At 37.2% G+C, this 26,465-nt stretch overlaps 1 protein-coding gene across 6 annotated transcripts in view; it reads right to left on the bottom strand.

Moving 5' to 3' along the window:
• Positions 1-26,465, bottom strand: part of DGKB (diacylglycerol kinase beta) — a 323,154-nt gene that overhangs the window by 269,688 nt on the left and 27,001 nt on the right. For 3 of the 6 annotated variants that reach the window (XM_074150986.1, XM_074150987.1, XM_074150990.1), the window contains exons 2-4: positions 21,806-21,882; positions 15,884-15,904; positions 2,704-2,857 (exon numbers count right to left, since the gene is read on the bottom strand). In XM_074150986.1, the coding sequence (XP_074007087.1) occupies positions 2,704-2,857; positions 15,884-15,904; positions 21,806-21,882 (252 nt within the window). The remainder of the gene's footprint in view (positions 1-2,703; positions 2,858-15,883; positions 15,905-21,805; positions 21,883-26,465) is intronic. The other 3 variants (XM_074150988.1, XM_074150989.1, XM_074150992.1) reach the window with 1 other exon arrangement.

Genomic DNA, 26,465 nt, shown 5'->3' with positions numbered 1-26,465 from the left:
CCATTTTTGTCTTGAAAAACTTCATTACAGTCTAAAGACATTTTCCAAGGTCCCCTGAAGTATGCACATTAAAAGAAATAATTTCAGTAAATAAGAGCAAATTTGCATGCAGAAAATATATCTTTGAATCCCATTCATGTTTGTGGTTTCATACAGATAATAAACACTGAAAGTAAATATTTAAATGAATAAAAAGTAGGGCTTTGTTCTTCTAAACGAGCTTGCGTGTCAGTTAAGTGCCCTTAAAATTAAGACATTATAAAATATTCATCAATTAAGATGCTAGCTTTAATCACGCAATTTACACAAATAGTTCACATCCCAGTCTTACATGAATCTTATGCACAGAATAAAAAGTAGTTTAAAACTTGAGCTAACTCATCTCAAAAATGTATACTCCTGAAATCCAAATGAAAAGGCATACAAATTTTAAGGTATCTTTTAGCTTATCATTAGCTGCAAGGTACGCGTTTAAGTATTACTTCTTAATCAGAGGAGGAAGAGGGGTGGCTGCAACGTGCTGACTTAACAGTGCTGCTGCTTACCTGGCATCTGTTTCCATCTCTCTTCAGACACCTTAACTGAAAATACAATTTATAAACAGACATGAGTGGACCAAGAGACAGTAAGTAAAAAATGGACACATGCCAGACAGGTTTATGAACCCAGCTTAATCATTTCTACACATGAAGTGTCAAAAGCACAGAAATACAACACCAGAATGATAGAAGATGACTTTTTAAAATAGTAGTACTCAATTATGTAAAAACAGAGCATAATAAGTAAATATGCACCGCTAAATGGCACCTGCTATTGGAGTTAGGCAAAAAGGGTTAAGTGTAAAAGATTACAGATTTTGGTGGCTGGTACAGTGCATGTTTATTGCTGATGTTACTCGATGAAAACATAATGAAAACTTCAATGAAAACTTAAAAGTAAGAAAAGGAGAAATGAAATTGTGCTGCTGAGATTTTATAGGCAACAGAAACTATATTCATAGTTGAAAAAAAATGCAATGCTGAATATTTATGACATCCAAAATATACCCTGCAGCATACAAGAATACATTAAGACATGCCCATAGAGATTCTGTTGCCAAGCATCTTTAAGGGCAAGGGACCGAATCACTTGTCTAAATGATTTGCCCAAACCCATGAGAAACTCATTATCAGAACTGTAATTAGCAACAGAAGGTTTGGAATACTCCACCCAACTGATTACACTCTTGTCTACTAAGCCTACTGCTCTGCACATGGAACCAGCCTACATAACTAGCAACAAAAGCCCAAGAAGTTGGAAATGTACTGTCAACACAGCAGTTATTTGTGGAAGTAGATGCATCCATGGCAGTTCTGATTAGAAAAGATAAAAAAGTTACCCGAAGAATTCAATTCAAATGAAAAAAAAATATTTATATAGAGAATCATACCCTCGATATGGTAACCAAGGTTTATTATTTCGTTAAGTCTAGGTACAGTTAATGACCATTATATATATGCATTATAATATAAGTGAAGACGATAATGTAATATTTTTGTTTGGTTGGTTGTTGGTTTTTGCCAGGAAATATAAAGCTCAGAAGTGGAAATTACTGTTACTGTAAACTTAAATAAAGAAAAATAACTGAAACCCATCAATTTAACACAGTTGAGAACGGCATGCAGTAAAAAGAAAGAACAGGTCAGACTCAGGGGGTGATACCTGGAAGCCTACAATTAGCACTGTACACTGAGGCATCTCTGGAAATCTAATGCTTGGTATCTGCAAGAAAAGCTGAACATTTCAGCTACTAGCACTTGTATTCACAGCTTCTGGATGAGTTGCAATTTGAAGACACCCAATCTTCATATAAAGAATTCAAGCAATTAAGTACCCATCAAACCATTTGGTAACTTGCTTTAAGTGCTTGATTATCCCAGCTGCTCAAAACATGCAATTTATTTCATTATATTAGTCTAGCTTCTGCTTTTAGCTACTGGATTTTGATAGGGTTCCCAGACTGCTAAAGTGCTAAACCAAATATTTCAAGTTTGGAAGGTAACCTTAAATTTCTTACACAAATTTTCTTTAGAAGTTCTATAAAATTTTGTAAAAAAAATTTTTTAAAACACTATTTTACATGGAAGTATTTTAACATGTTAAGTCCTCTGAACTCAAAATGACTTTCAATAAAAATGTTCAGTTTAGCATGAACATTTCAAACTGCATTAAAGAAGATCCTTAAATTGGGAAAAGAAATACTGCTAACACTTACAGGACATTTAAAATATCAGTAGCTGGTAAGGATGTAGGATAACTAATAGCACTATCACACCTAGAGAATTAAGAGAAGCAGCAGTAACTGGGCACAGAAACTGGAAAGCACCAGCAGGAGTCTCCTGTATGAAGCTCTTAAAGTTTATCTGGTAGAGTAGGCAGCAATATCATGTAACCAGAGTAATCTGATTAGCACTAACGTGACAAAGACTGTCCACTTGGTGTCTCAGCTGCATCATTATTGTGAATTAAAAAAAAGGAAACCATTTAATTTCCATTTCTTTTCATATTATTTCTTGTTGGAGTTAGTTTATCCAATCTCATAAATATCAGAACAGAAAAGAAGAAATACATATAATTTAAAATTTTATATATTTATAGCTATTAGAAGTAAAATAGCAGAGGGTGGAAACCATCAATTCTTATATTATTGATTTTACTACTCACCTCCAGAAAGGTGCTGGGGTTTGTTTTTTATTAATGGGCTGCAGTGAGAGATTTTGTTGCTAAACGATGTAAAAAGATGTTCAATGAAATCATCTGGTAACTCCGCCTCCAGAAAAGTCTTCATAAACAGCTTGAACCCCTCTAAATCAATTGTCTAGAGCAGAAAAAAAAAACACCAAAAAACAGGAAAAAAAGTATTTTGAATTGTTCATTTTGCAAACACTTTCATACTAATCCATGAAATAGTATTCTGTTAACAAAAACTTTAGGCTTTTGAAAATATGAATATATGGATATCTGGCATATTTATTCTTGAAAGTGACTGATTATTGAATTCTGTATTACTTTGAAAACTCACCGTACTACTACAACAGCCCAGAGTAAATTCAGAGCACTTGTATCGGGATCGCCAAATTTAGTTCCATGCTCTCTAGTTTCTTGATTAGAGTATGGCTTAACAGCACACGCAAAACTGCAATCAAAGGCACCTACGGAGCTCACAAGGGTGTATCTAGCAAGTCTTAGCTTTTCCCATAACTAGGCAAACAGGGGATTTTTGGATGCTTAATTCACAGAATTGAAGGCCTCCTGTCTTTTCCCAGGTGGCAACACATATTGTTATTTGTCCTATAATCATCTTATTTGTCCACTAATCATCCTGTCTCAAATAGGTTCTAATAGTCAAATGAGAGAACTGAGACACACAACATTACTTACAGGGGAAAAAAAGTTGCCAATTTGAAATATTTGCCATTTAGTTTAATGTGATTTTCTTTTGCCAGCAAGGTAGGAGCTCATTAGTGAAAATTCCTTGACGATTTTTCCTGGTATGACAGCATTGTCCGTTTTAAGCAATAAAATGAATCATGGAATATCTCAAGTTGGAAGGGACCCATAAGGATCGAGTCCAACTCCCTGCTCCTCACAAACTAAACCACACAACTGAGACCATCATCCAGACACTCCTTGACCTCCGACAGGCTCTGACAGGAAGTGGCCATCACCACTTCCCTGGGGAGCCTGTTCCAGGGACTGACCACCCTCTCAGTGAAGAAACTTTCCCTAATGTCCAATATGAACTTCCCCTGACGCAGCGTCATTCCATTTCCTCATGTCCAGTTGCCGGTCACCAGAAAGAGGAGATCAACATCTTCCCCTCTGCTGAGGCCATAGCACTGTAAAACATTATAATCCCATTTTACCCTGCTAATATAGAATCACTAAAGGTAAAGGTGTCCTGAAATATATCAAGAGAGCTTAAGACAATTTCAGTTTTATCTCAGAAATAGCTGAGACACAACTGCACACCTATTAATGATGCTACTCTGTGACATATGTGATTTTAAAACAGATTATCAATCATTAATCTGAAAAGCATGGAGTTACTGTCTTTGTTTCTAGACCAAACAGGACAGCAACTTTTCACCATTAAATAATTAAGGGGTAAAGCTACATTACACGACAAAATTGAATTGGAGAAATTTCCCCGTGCTTCAGGAAGATTCCATTTCTCCATAGGAAACTCTAGAGCAACTCCTCAGCCTACCAATATCTGAAGGGAGCCTACAGGAGAGCTGGAGAGGGACTCTTTGTCAGGAAGTTTAGTGACAGGACAAGAGGTAATGGTTTTAAATTGGAAGAGGGGAGATTTCAATTAGATATTAGGAGGAAATTCTTTACTGTGAGGGTGGTGAAGCACTGGAACAGGTTGCCCAGGGAGGTTGTGGATGCCCCATCCCTGGAAGTGTTTAAGGCCAGGCTGGATGGGGCTTTGAGCAACCTTGTCTGGTGGTAGGTGTCCCTGCCCAGGGCAGGGGGGTTGGAACTCGATGATCTTTAAGGTCCTTTCCAACTCTAACCATTCTATGATTCTATGATTCCTTTAGTTCAGCACAGGGAATGCAGCGTTAGGAGGGAAAAGACCAGAAAGAAACCAGCTTGAAACTAAGCCAGAAAAAGAAAATTGAAACTATATTTTCAAAGTGCCTCAGTGACTCTGGAATCTGAGTCACAGTATTAATAATTTTTACAATTACTTTAATGTCATTTCAACACTTTGTAGCAGGGATTTCTCTCCCCCTACTTTTTTTTTTTTCTTCTTTTTTTTTTTTTTTAATATTTAGGAAATGTAGAAATTTTATGTCCACAGGAAATAAGGTGTTTCCCATTAAGGTCAAGACCTAACTGCCTCAGGGTAATGTTTTAAATGTGTATCACTGTCCTTATAAGTGACCAAAACCACAGATTGCAAAATTTGACTGGTCTTGTGCAAACCATTATTATTAGTTACGCAAACTTGGCAAGAGGGTATCTATGCTGAGCTTCTAATCCAGAACACCTCATTTGAAAAAGTAGTTCAGCGAAACCAATAAAACACTTACCTACCAAACACTAAAATAGCAGAAACTGAAAAAAAATTGCCTCCACAAGGCTCAAGCTGGGCATAAAATGGAAATAATCAATTTGGACATGGCCTCACTGTCTTTGTCTCATCCCAGAGTTTCAGTCACTCTCTTCCACTTCGGCAAATCATACACTATTTCACTCCTGCTACAAACACTATGTTTTTCCTCACTAATAAAGTCACTGACATCTAACTTGCTGTTTATAAACTATGAAACCACAACGGCAAAAGGATTTGTATCAGCACCCAAGCAAATCGGTCATTATTTTACAGTATATAAACATAGTTTTTATCTGCAAGCATAACAAATACATTAATCACTAAATCAACTGACTTTAACAATGTGAAATTGCTTTGTTAGATTGCTCATTAATGAAATGTGTCTTAGCTATTTTACTAAATTACATACAAAGAGGAATAACCAAGTGAAAAAGGAAAAGAGCAAAACAAATGATAATCCCATTTAAGTTAAGCTTTATGGATGGACATGTAAAATATCTCTCTATTACATAAAGCTTTCTTTTATTTACCTTGTCTGTGGATTTTACATATATACTGCTAAAAATATTCCTTAAGTATACAGCTATCTTAGATTTTTTAAATCTTAGATTGGTCCACCAAGCTGTCAGCAATTACTAAATCCCTAATGCTACATTTTTTCCACTTATGGGCTCAGAATTACACCTGGGTATAGATTTGGATTAATAAATATGGTTAAAATTACACAAGTCTTTCTTCCTGAAGATTCTCTTTCTCAAAGATGTTCAAAGTTTTAAATATTTTCTAAAGTTAGTCAGGTTACCATTTACCCCAGTGTCCTTCAAAGCAAGTGTTCCCAACTGCCTTATATTTTCTGGCCAGGAAAGACAACAGATATCAAAGTAACACAGGACTTGGCTTCCATGTGATTTAATATATTTGACATCCTGACCGCCACTGATTAGGGTGCTCAGCAAAGGAAAAAAGAAAGTGGGTGGTTATCCTACAGTCAGATGTCTTCAGCTGAAAGTGCTTTATCCTCTGCTCTAACGTGCTTTGCGCCCTGTATTCCTCCAGGGAAGCAGCAACCTTCAGATAACCAGAGCTCAGATGCTGCACATCCAAAAGCTTTCAAATGATGCTGAAAGTTAGTTAGGAGCTGGTAAGTGACTTGAATACAGATCAGAAATGTTTATAATAGTCCAAAATGCAGATGCAAAACTGCATCCTGTATCAAAAGAATGTGCACCAACGGTCCTGCCTCTAAAGGAGATCCATGCAGAGAGCCTCGTGATTAGGTTCTTGCCTATATGAAAACAACCCACAAAATCCATGATTCTAATACTCCTATAGCTGAAAAACATTTCCTAGAGGACCTAACATACTTGGTGTAGATTATCTTGTTAGAACTGAGCTCTACAGCAATGCAGTCATTTCTGCAAATTTGGTTTTGTAAATGTATATGCGGTAAATAACAGAACTGAGCTACAGCAGATCTAGGAGTAGTTTTACGATTAAAAAGGGGTGAGCTTTCAAAAAAAGGCTCACATCAAATTACTTTCAGTACTTTCTCTATGGTCTCTCATTGTAATATACCTAAGCCATTCCATAACTGTAGAAAAATTGAGTAATTTCTTAAAAGAAATACTGTCAGGACCACTGTAGAAGACTTTGATTCAAATAAAAAAAGTACCAAAGCCTTTCCTGGAGAGAGAGAGAGAGAGAGATGATGATGCCATTTAGGAACAGACTGGAGTATGTGGGGAGGTAACATCTGAGTCAGTCAGACCCAGCAGGAATCAGCAGGGAAAATCCTTCTTCCAGAATTATTAGCACCTCCGTCTCTGCCGTGTCTCTGCTCTTTATTTCTTTTCCTCCATTCCCACAGCAGCCAAGGAGGCATCACTGGGTAGTGTGGATAGGATGGGGAGGAAGACTGGAAACGAGCAACAGACTCCCAGATCTGGACTCTTGAGAGATTTCAACCACATATAAAGGCAACCTACTTGTAGCAGCTGCCAGACATTATCAAGGAAAATGGTGATCGAAGAGACAAGAGGTTTTTTGAGTTATAAGGAATACTCTGCACTCAGTGGAAGAACTGAGGTAAGATCTAAAAGAAAGTCCCTCCATAGAACATTATATCTCCCTCTTCCCAGCTGCTAAAAGCTCCTGGGAAACTCCTTAAAGGCTTTGACCAAGCATTGTGAGATGTTTTCCTCTTTTTCTATCATAACACATTTCAGAAGCCAATTCTGTAGAAAATTCTCTAGCCTGGGCTTTTATTCTCCTTCTTCACCTTAGGAATCCGATCACTAGTGTATCCTGTTCAACATACCACAGGAAATCCTATGACAGAACAGTAAGCACACATAAAAGGATATGTACAAACAAATGACAATCATTGAACTAGAAAAAAAATGTTACTAAGGAATCTTGACTGCAAAGAGTTTAAAGTCACCAAGAGATTAAAGTCCTGGCAACTGACACGATAAATAAATTACAGTTTTCAGGATAAACTACATTTTTCAGGCGAGTTTCCAGGATGACACTGATCACATTGACTAAAGAATTCTCAACTCCGAAGAAACAAAAATATTAAAATGAGTTTCAGATTTTTATAGATATTAAAAAATCTCAAACAGTTAACAAAGGAGTCTGGAATTTTATTCTCCTGTTACTGTACAAAATACTACAAAACTGACAATAAAGTGACCACTATTTTCCATAGTGCTATCATGACTGTATGCACATCTCTTTGCAGTTATTCCATGTATCTCACAGATACGTGATAAGAAGCTTTTGACCTTACTAATACCACTAAAGAATGCATATACCTTACATATACCTTACTTCTCTTTCTCCTCTACACCAGTGGCATAAAGCAGAGCTCTTACTTCCCACTCTTCAGTTTCTTTTGAATCCCAGATTCCCAGAATACGTAAGACTCCAAGGAAAAAGAAATGGAGGCCAGTCTATGCTTCATATGCTTTAAAAAAAATCTTCAATTGCCACAATAAGAGTTCTGTTTCTTGTCAAGCACTCATTGATAAGTGCATTACACTAATTTAGTGCTAGTTCATAGAGGTTGAGTCTCTAAATCTCAGGAAAAACAGGAACTGAAGGACTGGTTTCCGAGTAGCAGCTATGACTATGCTTGGCAAAATAACACACTTTCAGGCGTCTTCTAATTTTGCATCAGACATATATAGACCAACAGTCAACTAAAAACACGTGGCCTGCTCAGGTCTCAGATCTTCTGATTATGGCTACAACAGGCTATGGAGGTGCCTTAAAATACCTCATTCTGTCCAGACAGCAGAATGGCTGCTAACCTCTTGTATGCCAGAGAGAAAGAGGTTGAACTCCATCATCATTGCCAGGTTAGCAGGTTGTAAAATCTGCCTGAAAAGATCTGTTGTGGCCAACTGAAAGCATAGGATTACCTCTATGAATTCCACTGTCTTTGCAGAGAACAGAAACCTGTCCTTCCACAATCCAGAGCGAATGTACCATGTTCTGCTCATCCTTCACTACATATGGAACAGGACTGATCTCAGGTGGCTGGTCACATACAACAATGTTGCTTTCTTAAAATTGGTGTTGTCACAAAATTTCCCACAATTTATCTGCTTTGTAGTGAAAATCTACATTGGTGGGAACTGAGGAACTATACACATGAGACCCATAGGGATGATAAGCAAGAACACACAGGAAACTATAAGCCAACAATCTGATGCACTATCAGCAATTTTCACTGGCCCCTTACTTCTTACAAGATATGAAGCACTCACACAGCTATAGAATCCCCCACAGCAATTACATTTTTCCCCTGCCTTGTGGTAAGCAGAATCATGGAATGGTTTGGGTTGGAAGGGACCTTAAAGATCACTGAGTTCCAACCCCCCTGCCATGGGCAGGGACACCTCCCACCAGACCAGGTTGCTCAAAGCCCCATCCAGCCTGGCCTTGAACACCTCCAGGGATGGGGTAGCCACAGCTTCTCTGGGCAACCTGTTCCAGTGTCTCACCACCCTCACAGGAAAGAATTTCTTCCTGAGATCTAATCTAAATCTCCCCTCTTTCAGTTTAAAACCATTACCCCTCATCCTATCCCTCCACTCCCTGACAAAGAGTCCCTCCCCATCTCTCCTGGAGCCCCTTCAGGTACTGGAAGGTCACTATAAGGTCTCCCCAGAGCCTTCTCTTCTCCAGGCTGAACAATCCCAACTCTCTCAGCCTGTCCTCATAGGAGAGGTGCTCAGGCCCTCTGATCATCTTTGTGGCCCTCTGCTGGACCTGTTCCAACAGGTTCATGTCTTTCCTGTGCCGAGGACTCCAGAGCTGGACACAGTACTCCAAGTGGGGTCTCACCAGAGCGGAGTAGAGGAGCAGAATCACCTCCCTCGATCTGTTCCTTAAACTACGTATTTCATGCTGTGGTGTCCCTAACTATGAATGTGATTCTAGGTAAAGCAAAGCAGCTGCAGGAACTCATCCCTTGTTCCTCCACCTCAGAGAGCAGAACTGACACATGGGGCTGGGGGGAGAAGTGGGGAACTAGTGGAAAAGAGGAAATACTATACGGCATTTGACTTCTTCCTTTCTCCTACTACAGTGAAGCTGTACAATGTTATAATTTGTTCTTCTGCTTTACTGATGGTACATGAAACGCAAGACCAAGAAAAATCCGAGTATGCATATTGTGAAGATTTATGCACTTAAGTGTAGGTTCTGTGTCAACATACACAAAACTCTACATGGTATAGACATCACAACTCGGTATATCCTGATACTGAGAATACACAAAACATGGATTCTCAGTGAAAAATGGGATATATACAAATAAAGCAAATTTTACATCCTTCATTGTATTACAAATAAAATTATTCGGAGGCTTTAACTATGCTGTGTAATATTTTAACTCCTATCATATTAAGACATTTGAAGAGAACAAATCATTACTCAGAAAAAATTGGCAGCTTTTGACTCAAGAGCTACCCTAACACCAAACTGCAACAGCAGTGGTCTAACTGCCTCCTGTATTTTCCTCGCCAGTATAAATGCAACAACCAGTTCTGCTGGGGGACATGCAGAAGGAAGGAAGAGAAGCTGCAATGCTCCACTTTCTTTCTCCTCACAAGACACAAAAAAGCAACTTATTAATAGTCTCTTGACAACAGGGTTGCTGTTGTGGATGGGTCAGGGCAGGGATGGGTAGAATAACAACTCCTTTTATTCCTCCCCACACTTAAATGGAAACAAGACATAATCTAGTGTTTGGAATTAATCTCCATCCATAAACTCTTTTAAAATACCACAATCTCTTTGGTCTTTTTCGTGCTTTAAATTTGTACAAAGTATTTCAACATAAGCTACTGTTGCCATCATCCTGAAAAACAGAATGTGAGAGGGGAAAAAAAAAAAAAAAGAAATTGTTCATTCCAGCAGACTTCCATGAAGTCACCTATTAAAGAGAAAATTTGAGAGTTAATGGAAAGAGAATTATGTTGAAATGTAATTTTCAATTAATTGCTTTTTAAATTACGCTGCCTGATCTCCGAATGTTGCCAAAAACATAGAGTATAATCAGCTTTAATCTACCGACAGTAATAGCTCTGGGTTATTCTTCTTTGTGGGTATGTCCCCTTAATTGGTTATTTCTTTTTAAACAATTTCTATTGACCCAATATCTGAAAAGTGAGCTGTTGAAAAATAAGTAGATGTTACAGGGCCTTGATTCACACCTAATGCTATGACAACAATCACACACATCAATGCTAGTCCTTTAGTGAGAATTATATGTTTAGCTGTGAAAAGCAACGATAAAGCATCCCCAGTACAAGTCCAAGTTTTGAAGATTTCGTTTAATTCTGACATTTCAAAAAATGACTTTTGCAAAAATACGTAGAAAAAAAAAAGCAGAAACCATATAGAGAGGGTTAATGAGCTACAAAAGATGAATTTCATGAGAATGCATAAGGGTTTGGTTTTTAAAAATATATTTCTAATGTTCATATGGCAGAATTAAATTTGGAATTCCTCATGCAGATTGCTAAAGTTTGGGTTAAGTTGCAAGTCCTTAGCATTTGCTGATCTAAGTATTTGATTTAATGCATTTTTCACATAATTCATTTTGAAAGTTCTCGTAACTAAATAAAATTATTTCTTAAAGCAGCAGTCAAATTCTCATCTACTGAGGTGAAAGTTTATGGAAAAAAGACCTTTAAAAAAATCACATGCTCTCACAGGCTGGTCCTACCAAATACTCCATACAGCCAAATAATATTTCAATATTAGCAATACTACAGACATATATAACTGCCAAATTTTTCCCTCAGCTAGCATGTGTCTCCAAAGAAGTAAACTCAATGAAACATCCAAAATGGAAATGGGAAGACTCAATTTTTGTGCAATAACTAGATTTTTAAGCATAACGCTGTACTACATCCTCATATTATTAAAATAAATTTATGCTATTACAAAAATAAAACAAAATTACTGGAACATATTCACCAACCACTGCAGTCTCATCCCAGTCTTATATCCGGGTAAGAAAAAAAAACCCAAACCTTTCTATCAGCAGGTTCTCTTCAGTACATGAATATGTGTGTAGGTTTGTATACCTATAAGTACTACACACATAAATACAAATACATAAATTTACTATATGTAAATATGCTATATTTACTAAACAAAGGTGGGGTTATTTTAAGAAGAAAGAGTGCTAAGGCACATACTTTTAGAAGGATCTTGCAGCAGATTATCACCCAGGGTGTACTTTACATGTATTACCAATACAGAATGTTAGAAGAAATATCCATAAATTATTATAAACTAAAAAAAGTGAAGAGTAGATATTCTGTATCTGTATTCTTGTATTCTGTCCCAGCAGAATTGCTCATCCAAACCTTTAATTACTACAGAAGTTAGGAAAAATGGGGTAGGTGGCATGCTTCAGACTAAAACCAAATAAAATAGCAACATGAATGAAGCCCTGAAAAAAATCTGTTATGACAAAAAGTTCTGGTTGAATCAAACAATTGATCTGGTTGTGAAGTTTCTGCAAAAGCCTACTTACAGCAAAACATGGCTGAATTGTCATTTTCATAATGTGGCTAAAATCAAGAATTATTTTTCTACACACGTTCTGTATCAGCAGCATTCTCACATATTTTAACTGTAATGACCTTCTCTGCCCATTGAAAATTTTTGTGGAGGTTATTTCAGCTACATTTATTAGAAGTATTTGCTACAACATTTTATTAAGTAACACTTTGAGTAACACTTTTAGTTTATCACTTTTAACTCTGGGTAAAGCTGTTCATCCTGTCTTTCCTAATTCAGCCTGAGTAAACCTACAGTAAATTAAATGTGTTTACAGACATAAACCAGAAACTAAGGACAATTAGGTTGTTCTAGGGCCTCCTCTTTGCCTGCAATTTCTAGTCAATACCCTTTGTAGGTAAATAAAATAGACTTGCCTTGTGTCTGACCATGTAACAGACACCTGTAGAACTGTTTACAAGCACCACACAGTCCTTTATTACCCAATGGTTACAAATAGGATGTAAACCAAAAAACACTATAGCACCAACACAGCACTCAACTGTTGGCTTCAGAATTCTCACTGTTATAAATTAAACATATTTCAACATTAAATGCTGTTGTCTTAAGAAAATGTCTTTATTTGGTTTTGTTCCATGGAGTCCAAACACCCACTAGCCAAATACCTCTCCCCTGCTATTTGTTTTGCAGCATTAATTCAGACACATAGTGACCAAATGAAGGCACAGGGTAATAGAATTAAAATTACAATAATTTAAAAACACGGAAAGATACTTTTCCATTGATGTTAAGCACATCTTAGAGTTAAGTGTTATGAAATCTATCACCAATGACTACTGAAATGAAAAGTTGTAACTCATAATTTTGCATAAACATTGCACCATCGCATGTACACTTGAGTTGAAATGCATCAATTTTAAACATTCATTAATGGCAATATAAAACTCAAGAAATACACAAAGTGTATCCTTCCTAAATTATTTTACTTCTATGTTTACTTCACTTTAAGAAAAGGACAAACGTAGCTGGTATTTCAAATTAATACAAAAATATGAGGACAGCATTTTTCATACTATATAACTCAGTACCATAGTTGGAACCATATTTCTACTGTTTTCACGCTGTTAGAGGAGCTGAAATGTTGTCAGAGAAGTCTGTCACTCTTCAAATAAAATATGTTAAAAATAAAACAGACACCAGTGTGACCGTCCACTTTTGTTTGTTTGTTTGTTTTCCTGTAAAAATGGTGTAGCTTTAAGCAGCATATTCTCTGAAACAGAATGGTCCCTCTGGTCTGAATATCAAGACAGCTTAAAATTCTCTGTCAACTTCTATCTAAATAGTGATGCTGGTACCCTAATAACCCCCAAAATAAACTCTTTATTTTAAAATACTTTGAAACGGTATCTACTGCACACTAGAACTGGAAAATAGTCTGTGTTAGCCATTTAACAAATTATGAGAATAAATCAGGTAACATATAAATGAAAGCATTATGAGGCTCATAAAGATAAAACACAAGGTATTGTGCAATGCAAAAAAAATAGAGAAAAAAAGGGGGAAAAGGTATTTTAGGGCAGAGAGGGGAAGTATCAGAAGGGAAGGAAGACATCAAGGAGGGAGAGATGTCAGCATAGACAGGAGAGGAGACAGAGGGACCACAAAAGATCATCAAAAATCATAGAATCATAGAATTGTCTAGGTTGGAAGGGACCTTCAAGATCATCTAGTCCTGAACAGTTTTGAAGCAGAAATTGACTAGCAGAAACATTTTACACCTTGGTGCCCTCAACACTTCCCACAGAAGGCAGGCTCACATCCATACTGCCAGCATCTCTGCCTGGCAGGATTCCCAGCTCTCTAGGGATCCAGGAAGCTGTTTCCCTAGAAATTCTGCCCAGAGCACCAAAAAACCACTGAGTGCCCAGTTTCTGAAGGGCAGAGTTTTCTGCTGGTGATACAAGTTGCTAAATTTTTCTGTTTTGTAGCTAGAAAGACACAACATCCTTTCTTAGCCTGCAGTTACTTACATGTGAGGGACAGGCTTCTCCTACCTAATAGACATAATTCTCAACGTCGTACTTACCCTTCTGTAAATTAGTTCCAGTTTGAGTTCACTTTGTCCCATCATTTGGTTAAAAGTAGAAAGATGTGGTTTCTGCAGTACCTTTTCATACAAAATTAAATCTTCGTAGCTGTAGTAGTAATACTTCACTTTATATGTTACAATAATATCATAATCTTTACTGTAAATTAGTATCTTCTGTCAGATCAAAGAATGTAGCGGAGGGAAATGGGACAAAAATCCTTCTTTCAATCCATATTTCTGTGTGCTTGAAATTTTAACTAATTTTTCACTCATGTCAATGGGTCTAAGACGCTACTTTTTCGTACAAGTCTTGTCTTGTTCTCAGACCACCACGGCCACAGGAATACTATTACAATGTCCCAGTAACCTATTTCTCTTCTTCATGACCAAACCACAACGATGCTTTGCAATCACCTTGGGATCAACTACCACACACAGCATTTTATCTAACAACAGCGCAAATCCCAGGGTACACCACAATGTACTCTGCACTGGTGTGTTTCATTCCATTGCCATTTACTGTAGTCCATAATGTTTTTCCAGTTTTTCCAGTATAATATTCAGATTTTTCTCCATGTTAGCAACAATTTCCAAATTTGCTTTAGTGAGTTGATTTTATCAGTATTCATTTACTACTTTCGACAAGGTTATTAGCAAAAATACTAATGAGATTAGTCTCAAGACCGGATCTAGATACACTGCTTTAACCTGAATACCTTCTCTTTCAGGACCCATTGCAGCTTACTAAAAAAAGTAATGTTGCTCATCTGAAGGAAACTGACCGCTTTTGTGAATGGCGAGCCCTGCTCTCGGTAACACATGTCCAAAAGCTTGACTGGCCTTTGACCCCAGAAAGTGAGGAGTTCCTACAAAACTAATCCTTTCAGTCTCTTGACTTTTTCATTATTCTCATGTTCTGGCTGCCTCTTCCCAGAACAGCAAAGCGGGGGTTTTTAACTCCTCTGCTACAAAGAAAAAGAACCAGGTTGTTTAAAAAAAGAAGTTCATTTGATTAGTCCTTCTTCCCTAGCCTTTTTTTTTTTTTTTCCATTGCATTTTGATGCCTGGTTTTAGGCTACTGAAGCTTCTCAGGAGTAGAGTCTTGGGTGGATGATCAGCTTTTTAACCATCTCTCTTTAATTTGCTGTAGAGTCACAATCGCTTAAAGCATACTATAAGCCTTATTCAAATTAGAAATTCTGCAATTTTAAGCCTGCTGTATATAAATGGCATTATATGGTTACAGAAACAGTGTTTAAGATTTTTTTCTGAGAGGTGTCATTGTAATTTCAGAATAATACAAACCATTATGAGATCTCACTAGTAAGCAGAAATTTCTGTGACAAGTATGGAACAAGTTAATTACTTGCTCTTAACTATTTTTTCATATTCCTCTGAATTAATGTTAGCAAAATTATGTACTGTGAATGACAAAAATGAAATTCACCTAGTGACAAAGTCTGCCAGCAGAAAGAGAGCGCACTTTGCTCTAGCTTTAAATATTTGTCTATTATCTGACAGAATAGCCACATGCAATATTAATTAGTAAGTGTCATCTCAGTGGAAGGCTACAAAATAAAAGATACTGCTCCTTTGCATAACAAAAGCAAAAAATAAAAACTCAAATTAAGATTACTTACTTGATTTAGTATATCTTGTTTCTGTAACGCATGCAAGGAAAGAAAGAACATACATATATTAGTGCAGTGTCGTTAACACTCAGGCTCTGCTTTTATAACAGAACTATTTTTGTTGAAAGGTTAGTGATGTAGATGAACAGGTTTAAGACATTCAATAAAATATCCCATTTTCTTGCATTAGCACACGTCAAGAAAATGGTTCTAAGTCAGCGTTCTAGTCTTGATTAGAGTGCAAGCAATTTATTTTTAACCATGCAATGACAGATAACCAAGAAAAAAAAAGTAAATACAATTTTTCCTTTCATCCCTGTGTACTTTTAAAAAACAAAAAACAACATAAAAATTTACTTGTTGCCAAGAACAGTTGTTAACGAAACAACTTAATCAGAAGTGAATACAATGATAAATTCCATAAATACATTAACAAGAAAAGGAGGGCAGAGGATTAACTCCATCCTTTATTGGATATGGGGGGAACACAGTGACAAAGGACGAAGAAAAGGCTGAGGTACTTAACATCTTCTTTGCCTCAGTGTTTACCAGTAAGACCAGTTGTTCTCAGGGTACTCAGCCCCCTGAACTGGAAGACAGGAACAGGGGGAAGAACGAAGCCCCTGTAATCCATAGGGAAATGGTTAGCAACCTGCTACACCGTGTAGACACACAAAAATCTATGGGGCTGGATGGGACCCACAAAAGGGTACTGAGGGAACTGGTGGAAGTGCTCACCAAGCCACTTTCCATAACTTATCAGCAGTCCTGGCTAACCAGGGAGGTCCCAGTTGACTGGAGGTTAACTAATATGACGCCCATCTACAAGCAGGGCCACAAGGAGGATCCAGGGAACTACAGACCTGTCAGTCTGACCTCAGTGCTGCAGGAAGTTGTGGAGCAGATCATCTTCAGATCCATCACATGGCATGTACAGGACAACCAGGCAATTAGGCCTAGTCAGCATGGGTTTATGAAAGGTAGGTCCTGCTTGACTAACCTGACATGACAAGGTGACCTGCTTAGTGGATGATGGAAAGGCTGAGGATGTTGTTTACCTGGACTTTAGTAAAGCCACAGCATTCTCCTTGGGAAACTGGCTGCTTATGGCTTGGATGGGTATACTCTTTGCTGGGTAAAAAAATGGTTGGATAGCTAAGCCCAAAGAGTTGTGATGAATGGTGTTAAATCCAGTTGGCAGCTGGTCACAAGCAGTGTTCCCCAGGGCTCAGTATTGGGGCCAGTTTTGTTTAATATCTTTACCAATAATCTGGAGAAGGGTATCGAGTAAGTTTGCACAAGACACCAAGCTGGGAAAGAGTGTTGACCTGCTTGAGCATAGGAAGCCTCATCAGAGGGATCTGGACAGGCTGGATCGATGGGCTGAGGCCAATGGTATGAGGTTCAACAAGGCCAAGTGCTGGGTCCTGCATTAGGATCACAACAACCCCATGGATGCTACAGGCTTGGGGAAGAGTGGCTGGAAAGCTTCCAGAGGAAAAGGACCTAGGGATGATGGTTGACAGACGGTTGAGTACGAGCCAGCAGTGTGCCCAGGTGGCCAAGAAGGACAACAGCATCCTGGCTTGTATCAGAAATAGTGTGGCCAGCAGGACTAGGGAAGTGATCACCCTCCTGTACTCGGCACTGGTGAGGCCCCACCTTGAATACCGTGTTCATTTTTGGGCCACTCACTACAGGAAACACATTTTGGTGCTGGAGTGAATCCAAAGAAGAGCAACGAAGCTGGTGAGGAGCCTAAGGCACAAATCTTATGAGGAGTGGCTGAGGGAACTGGGGTTGTTCAGCCTGGAGAAAAGGAGGCTTAGGGGAGACCTTATCACTCTCTACAACTATCTGAGAGGAGATTGTAGTGGGGGGTGTGTGTCTCTTCTCCCAAGTAAGAAGTGATACAACAAGAAGAAATGGCCTCAAGTTGCGCCAGGGGAACTTTAGATTGGATATTAGGACAAGTTTCTTCATCTTAAGGGTTGTCAAGCATTGGAACAGGTTGCCCAGGGAAGTGGTTGAGTCCTCATCCCTGGAGGTATTTAAAAGATGGGTAGATGTGGTGCTGAGGGACATGGTTCAGTGATGGACTTGGAAGTGTCAGGTTAACAGTTGGACTCGATGATCTTTAGAGTTTTCTCCAACTCATATGACTCTGATTCTATGAACACTAGCAAGCACTGTCGCACAAGTCATCATTATACGCTGCTTTAGTTTCTAGTTTAGTTTTTACTCCTTTTAATAAAGGGGGCATATTTATTTTCTACCTTAATGACAAATTGCTATCACTACTTCCCAGTAAGAGGTACTACTTAAACTTATAAATACAGTTGTATTCTCTGCATAAATTACACTGATTGTGCCAGACTTTTGCTAAACTAGAGTTACCAGAGGCATTTTTGATACGTCGGCAGAGCTAAGTTAGAAAAACCCTAAAACCCCTGGAAATCAGAAGAACCCTGGAGAAAGCTTCTTCAGTAGTATCTGCACCACTTCCAAAAATGCACAAACCCTTGGGAGTAGGCAGATGATGCCAACCTAACTGCAAACATTCTGTCAAACCTGGGGTTTCACCTGTCCGAACAGATCAGATCATGGAATGCACCTTGTGTCCTGCACTCATTGTCATAACCTTCCTGGAAATTTTTGTTTTCCTGGTCTTTCTGCATATGCACCTGTATTCTTTTTACCCACATCTGAACTGTGGAACTCTGGAGCGCTGCCCTGCAAACCCACACTGCACGCTGGCTGCTTGTCTGGCTGAGACCTCTCCACGCACCTTCCACCCTCACTCTTCAGGCACTGATTAACCCTAAGAGCTCTAGATGGAAAATAGGCAAGCACGTAAACAAGAAATTATGGTGCACTCCAACAGATCCCTCAAAAAAGATGACGACACTAGGTTACAAGCACACAATGATGTGGTTAGACACAGCCTTTAGCTCCATCTGCTTTCCTAATTCTTGCTAGACTATTCAGTGCTCCCCTCAAAGTGAAATGGCTGAAATTAATTAATTTAAATAAATCTTAAATGATAGAAAGACTATTTATAAATCACAGCTTTCCAGAAGGCTGATCTTATCTATATGTCTTACATCAGGTATAAAAATCTATCCTTAATTACATATTTGACACCGACTTAGAGAAGAAGGTTGTAGGGCAGAGGTTCAGTAGCATTCGTAGAAGTTTTAGTCATCTCTCTTACATTGAAAGCAGAGGCTAAAAGCTCCATAAATAAACTCCCAATACTGCATATCTTCTGATAATCTGATACATCATTTCCACTAAGCCCCCAAACCACTCACTTGACAAGATATAAGATAATGGAAAAACAAACCAGATGACTTCAGGTAACAAGCTTTGAATACCAATAGCTTTTCTTTTGCTATTTGCGTCCCATTAAATCAGCTTGTGATAAAAACCTACAATATAGAAGCAATGGAGTAGAATAAATTCCTGAACCCTTTAAGCAGGGAGAAGCTCAAAACAGGAAAGCATTTTCTTAAGTAGATAAATATATCACACTGCTAAACCTGCCATAAGTCTATGCTTTTACTGGTAAAAAACTGACACCACCTTTGGTAGAATATTGACAAGAGTTAGAAAATACTTGGAGTACTTATGAGATACTGATCTAGGAAATAAGAGCTAAAATGGAAACATGATGGCATCCTCTACAAAACACAGCAAAAAACCCCAGAAGTGCTGCCTGCAATATATGGAATTTAAAAGGTGCACTATGACTGATTTCAGCTGGATCAGTCAATTTTCATCCTACCATTTACAGATAATAATTAATTATTTAACTTAAATAGTACATCCAACTAATGGAGTCTTCATCTGACCAGATACAGTCAACTTGCAAATCATTCTGTAAAGAGTTTATCCATGTGGCAGGTCGAATGCATGCCAAAAATATAGACACACCTGGGCAGAGGCACTTCTGTCTGACTCGGAATATTCGCTCAACTGCAGAGGAAATTTCAGCCACTTTGGTTCCAGTTCAGCAGCTCATGGCCTGAAACTTGAGCTAATAAATCCTACTAGACCCAAAGTAGCTCTGCTGCTAGCTGTGTTGTCTTTACATTGGACTCTCTGAAGCCTAAGTGTTAAGAAGCAAAGTAGAAAAGCTGTCAGGGTTAGCTTGGGTCCAACACCGACCCAATGTGTGGGTACTGAAGAGCTTGATCCCTGCTAAAGCCACCGCAGGGTGTCTGACTTGCATTCCTTCTTCCCCTTCCATCCTCCCATTCTGCTCACTGGCTTGGGTGCTCTGTTATCCCTGGATATTTCAGTACAATGGTAGGATTCTGCAAAATTGCTGTGAAATGAAGAACTCTAGGAAACGTCATACAGAGTCACAGACTCGGCTCAGGACCAACTGCATTTATTAATGCCAGCTTTGCACAAATTCTGCCAATTCACCTGGCTTCAGGCAGAGCAGTTGTCCCAGGTGCCCACACACGACCCAACCTCCACATACCCCCAAATTGTAGGAGTGACTGTTAAAAGAGACTAAACTTCACAATTTTAAGTACTGATTTGTTTATACACAAACATCAATTGTTCAACCATGTGTTACCTACAGGCAACATGTTATTTAAATATGCATAAAAGGCACAATTAATTTGTACTTTAAAAGGTTACACTTCACAAAACTGAAAACACTGGATGATGACTGAAAATAAGTGAAGAATTTCAAGAAAAAGAATAGAACAATAAATTAAGAGCATTTTATCACACACTAAGAGCACAAAGAAAACTGCAAAAGTTAAAAGCAAAAAAAAAAACAAAAAACAAACCAAGAGCAAGCACTGAGTTTGTAAATCAACAGTTCATACTTTTCTAAAAAAAAAAAAACAAAAATTTCTCTACATTCTAAGAAAAATCAGTTAAGGGAGGTCTTACAGCCTCCAGTTAGGGGAGCCTCCAGTTACACTGGAGAATAAATTAGATGATCACAGCATTCCCATCCTTTTATAATCTATGATTCTATTTAACTAAAATAATGAAGTTTTAAGATAATAACTTACGAAATCAACTTATAATATTTTCCTCAGAAACTGACTAAAATGACCAACATTATCCTTTTGCAAAGTGTCAAATAACTTTTCAATACGTAATGAGTTGTAACTACCTTACTTGACAATAATTCTTGTCTTTTACATCCTGAAATGTAAGCTGAAGTAATTTTCATAATGGTTAGCACATTTTTCTATTCTGAATTCCACATGAGGCAAGCAGAGTTAGAAACATTACTATTAGAAACATTACTGAAACAGGTTTTTATTTAGCTCCATTTTGAATCACACTATTAGGACGTGCTAAGTAGTTAAAAATTGCAATTGAGGACAACAAAAGAAAACAATCTGCCTTTTTCTACCAGCCAACCCAGAATGTTTTGTCTAGTAGTGAATCTGTAGTGACAATGCAACCACACACACCTGGGTTTTTTTTCCGCTGAACTCTTTGTTCCATATAATAAGAAAAAAAAAATTTCTCCTTTAATAATGGGGATCCCACCACCAGAAAAAAAACCACAGGAGAAACAGAATTTATAAAGAAATCTTAATCAGATTTTACTTTTCCAACTTTTGAAATTATGCTTAATATTTCCAATTGTTAAAAAGAATTGGGATGCACGTTAACCTTACCATAAGGGTGGGGGATTCCTTCTGTTTGTTTAAATCTTAGAACAGAAAATGTGGGTTTAAATATATTATTAAGCAGGTCTATCTAATACGAAGTTTTTAAACTTCTAGTTCTTAAAATTACTCATATTTCTGTTTTCCAAAGAGTTTCAAATACCCCAAAGAGCTGATCTTAAAATAACCTTCCATTTCAAATGCTTAGATTTGCTACAACATTTGTAAATATTTCTCCCCTCCACTTCTGACCATTGGAAGAAAGAAGAAAAATTACCCCTTCAGGATTATATTTTGCTAACACACCACTGCCATGGAACTCTTCTAAGACATCTTTAATTTTCTTGGTGGAATCTGGATGAGGAATAAAGAGAGAAAAAATTAAAATACAGAAAACTGGTTAACTTAATACGATTTGTAATTCAAGAAACAACAACCAAACTGCTAATAGCTTTTCTCAATGCACATTAATAATTTTCTCTAGCTGCATGAGAGCTGTGGGCACAAAGAAAATGAGAACATACTATACCCTCTCACCAAATACTGTAAAAATCATCCAGTAAACACAAAATGTTCAGAAACAAACACTCTGACCCGATGCTTAACCATTGTTAAGTAGCGTATTTCTGAAAGAGTTGTTGGCAAGGACTATTTCAAGTCACTTTTCTTGTCCTTGAAACCCGAGTCATCTACGGAACACGGTCATTCCCAACAGCACTACTAAATCTCCTCTGGCACAGCTGCCAGTGAGTAGAGGAACTGTCAGAGGAGCCAGACAGTATCAAGATAAAGGGGGAACTTGAAGAAAAAAAATAATCACGTCGCAGAAAACAAATGTTGCTATTGAAACCTCAATTTTTGCAGACCTCCAAGATATTCTAACCACCGTCAGCTACAGTAACTTCAGGAAAACTTTGGTCTAACAGAATTCTGAAAAATCCCTGCAGTTCAGAAGCACATAGGTCTAACTTTTCCAATTTGTTTTTAGTTGTCTATGTGCAGTTATTTCAATGTGGCGACTACGTAAAACCCTTAAACTCACATTCACTTCAAATACATCATGCGCATAACCACCTTTTCCACCTTAAATATCTCAGCAATACAACAAAAATAATTGTAACTCATTTTTTTCTTTAAAATGCAGTAGTTGAGTGCATGGTCAAATGTGCATAATGGCCACAACACTGAAGTAAACCATGAACTAACTAGTCATGAGTAGCAGATGCATTACAGAGGAAAACAGGTAAACTTAATGGCTGCATATTTATCATATTTATTTATGCAACAAAGCCTGGAAGGAAAGGGCAGAAGCAAAGAACGCACCAAGAACAGGACTATCACATTTAAAATTACAAACATTAGGACCTAGTCTTACTGATTTTTTAATTTTATCAACAAAATATAGCATTGCAATAGTTCTTACAAGTTAAAGAAATTCAGCACCTTAAACCTGACTCAAAAAAGTACATTTAGTAAATTCTGTGACCTGGAAGCAGAAAATGCAGTAGCAAACTATTTGAAAACTAGCTTTATAACAGTTCATAATAGCTATGAATAGGACACACCAGTAAAATTCAGTTTTAAGAGGTGCTGGAGGAGTTTCTTTTTTTTTTTTTTACCAATGTTTGTAATTCTTTTCTTAAATGAAAACACTTGAAACTATGTGTGGACTCAATAATACAGTTTATTTTCACTAATCAGATGTATTTCAATGTCAACTGTAAGGAACGGAGTTCAGCTGCTCTCATGGGCAGTCACAGCAAATATTTACTTGATAAAGCCATTTATAGTCTTATTGTTGTGCCATTTGAAATTCAGTAAATAATTACAACTATGTGAAAAAGAAAAAACTATAAAAAAGAATAAATCAGTATATTAAGAAATAAATTTTATTAAGAATTGTAATTAGAAACTGATGGATTAGATACTTACTGATTAGGACAAGTACACAAATTGATGACCAACAAAAATTTCTCTTTTACTTGGTCTCTATTATTTCAATATGTTTTTCAATAGTCATACACAAAGTTGTATATAAAAATCATTGCACCTTATGACAATGAAGTCAGTAACTATGAAACCAGCAGCGTGAGATAAGCAGACATATGACAGAGGTGACTGATCCTCATTCTAAAAAAGGATTTTTCTGAACTTTGGAGGAAAGAGGTTAAACACACATCAAACAAAGACAGCAAGGTCTCCTCACAAACCTTTTATTATTCAAAGAAAATAATAAATAAGTAAATAAAATAAAACCGGCTCACTTTCTAGTAGCTTTAGAAGCGTCTAGAGGTTTTCCCCTAGCAATTACCATTGCCAGATAAAATCTACTCACCTTTAAATGAGTATTATGCCTATGCAACTGTAATTAAAATCATAAAGCTGTGTTATGTTACATATTAAAAATAAATTAAATCTTTTGTTCATACTTAGTCAAGTATCATTAAGATAGAAAATATTCTCTAGTCCAGCAACACCCCAACTATTCACCTTTTTCGTGCATGAGCTTAAAGCAGTCACATCCAAAAAGCATAGTTAATTCCATGCTTGAAATAACTGTCAAGATAAAAGGGCCTGCGGATGTAAATTCTGCTTGGGTTGACCCAGCAAATCTCTTCAAGAGATTTCCACATTCTGGACAGAAGCTATATTTATTACGAGCACCATGACATACATTTCACAGCCAAGGCAGAACCATTTTTCAGACTCTTTTGTTCACAGCCATTCAATCATTTTTTCAGTTCATGTGACAGCATCCAAACTAACATCAATAGAGATCTTTTAAAATGCTTGAAATGACATGTCGATGTTTTAAGTCAAACGCCAACTGACAATCTTCTGACATTCCTCAGAAAAATTAGCTCTCCTTCCTCAGCCTCTAGTAGGCAAACTAGTATTAGCAACATGTTCTATTTTTAATAAGTTGACCTAAAGTGATATGAAGAGAAGGATAATTTTCAAGTTTCACTCTTATTTGGTGATCACATTAAAAAAAAAAAAAGGAGAAAAATACAAGAGGAATTGTCTTAGAAACCTCTATGCCAATAAAAATGAGAAACTCCAATATAATGTTTTCAATTCTACTTTAAAAATAAAAGTGCGTGCTTTCCATCAAAAATAGACAAAAATTTCTAGAAAATATACACAGAAGTAACTAGGAAGTTTTTCTACCTTTTTTCCTAAGTTTCAAAACTAGGAAATAATAACAATGCTATGAGTTCCATTACAGTTTATTTAGTCTGATCCAAATAATCTACATAATTACTGGAAAATGGTGGTGTAAAACACAAGTGTCCAAACTGAACCCGTGTTCTCAGTGTCACCTACAAGTCCAGAAGTTAGGCATAGCTCAGCAACTTACCGCTTTGTGAGCTGTCTCAGTAAGTTCATAAGCACCACTCATATTAAAATAAAAAATGGTCTTAAATTCCACTGGATTGTTCTTATTTGTTTTTTAAATAAAGGGCAAATTCCTTATTTGTTTAAGTCTCTGTATTCCAAGCTCTCCTCAAGACATAGTTTCTATATACGTGTAGATCTAGCACATGGCCTGTCACTGCAGTGCTTAAATATCATCTTATCTGAAAAAGCTATAGCTGGCACAGTATGAATTTCACGTAGCTTTAAATAAAAACTTTGTGTCATGAAACATCTCTCTTTTTTTTGTTCTCACAACTTTATTATTTTTATTACCCACTAGCCCAGTGTGCCTTGGGCATTCACTCAAGATATGCAAGACCTTCAGTTCTCTCCTCTGCCTGCATGAATTTAAACTCTTATCATTCAACCTATCTTGTGTTGCAATTTGGGCGGAATGCAGAAGTGTTCATTTACCTAAGGGGGTGGAAGAAAAAAAATGGGAAATTGTCGCCCAGGAATCAGAACTTTCCTTGGATGAGGTAAGTCAGGGTTTCCCACCTCGTGCTCCAGTGAGTTTGGGGTAGAACAAACAGGCTACGGTGTGGAAGACTGCTAACAGAAAAGCTATTACTAGTATGCGGAAGAAAAGCAACTGGATTCCACACAGTGCTGCAGAAGTTTTTATTTGAAAATAAAGACTCCAAAAGAGTAGACATATAGATGAGAGTTGGGCTAATGTTGTGTTGTTTCAGAATAAAGGCAAAACAAAATAATGACACTGGAAATAAGAAACCTGCATGTGAAAAAGCGTTGAAGTGTCTGATTTTTCTTTAACTGTCTTTCAGTCCTAACAAAGATACTTTTTATAACTGAAGACAAATTTACATACTAACTTCAAAACTGTTGAAGATTTAGCCCACATTAAAAATTATGATTCATTTTTTAAAATGACTCAACTTTAGATGAGGAAGACTGAGCACTCAGTTGAGACTGGAATTTGGTGTACCATTTCTCCCATAATCAGAAAACACAAACCAGAAGGAAAGCTTGCTCAGATCACACACTTCGTCTACGTTTTCTCCCCATCCTCACAGAAAAATCCTTTAAAAGAATTTTTTCTTAAAGAAAAAAAAAAAGACAGACTTATATAAAACTCAGCATAAATCAAATGCAATATACACAAAACTGTTTTACAATTTAAAGGGAAATAAGCACTAGAAAACAATGACTGGGTTATGAGTAATCTTATAAATCCAAATATGTTTTTCAATCTCAACAGAAATTCATAATAACCTGCATACTTATTGGACTGTAACCGATTTTAACACCTAGACTAAGAAGTAGAGTAATAACCACTTCCTACCTTTATTTCCCTTTTGTAAACTTTATACAATACGAAAAATATCACAGGCATCCAAAGTCCAGCCACGGTCAAGTTCAGAATTTATATATAGAAGGCTCATAGAGATTTTCTCTACATCTTATTATGATTGAGAAAAAAAAAAAAGGTGCAACCTTAAATACATAATCTTCTGCATGCCAACAAAGCCTAGCTCAAACTCAAAAGCCCCGCTTGA

The sequence above is a fragment of the Numenius arquata genome, chromosome 7, assembly GCF_964106895.1.
Source record: "Numenius arquata chromosome 7, bNumArq3.hap1.1, whole genome shotgun sequence".
Taxonomy (NCBI): Eukaryota; Metazoa; Chordata; class Aves; order Charadriiformes; family Scolopacidae; genus Numenius; species Numenius arquata.
Note: the sequence above shows the minus strand (reverse complement) of the source record. Positions and strands in the feature narration are given on the sequence as shown.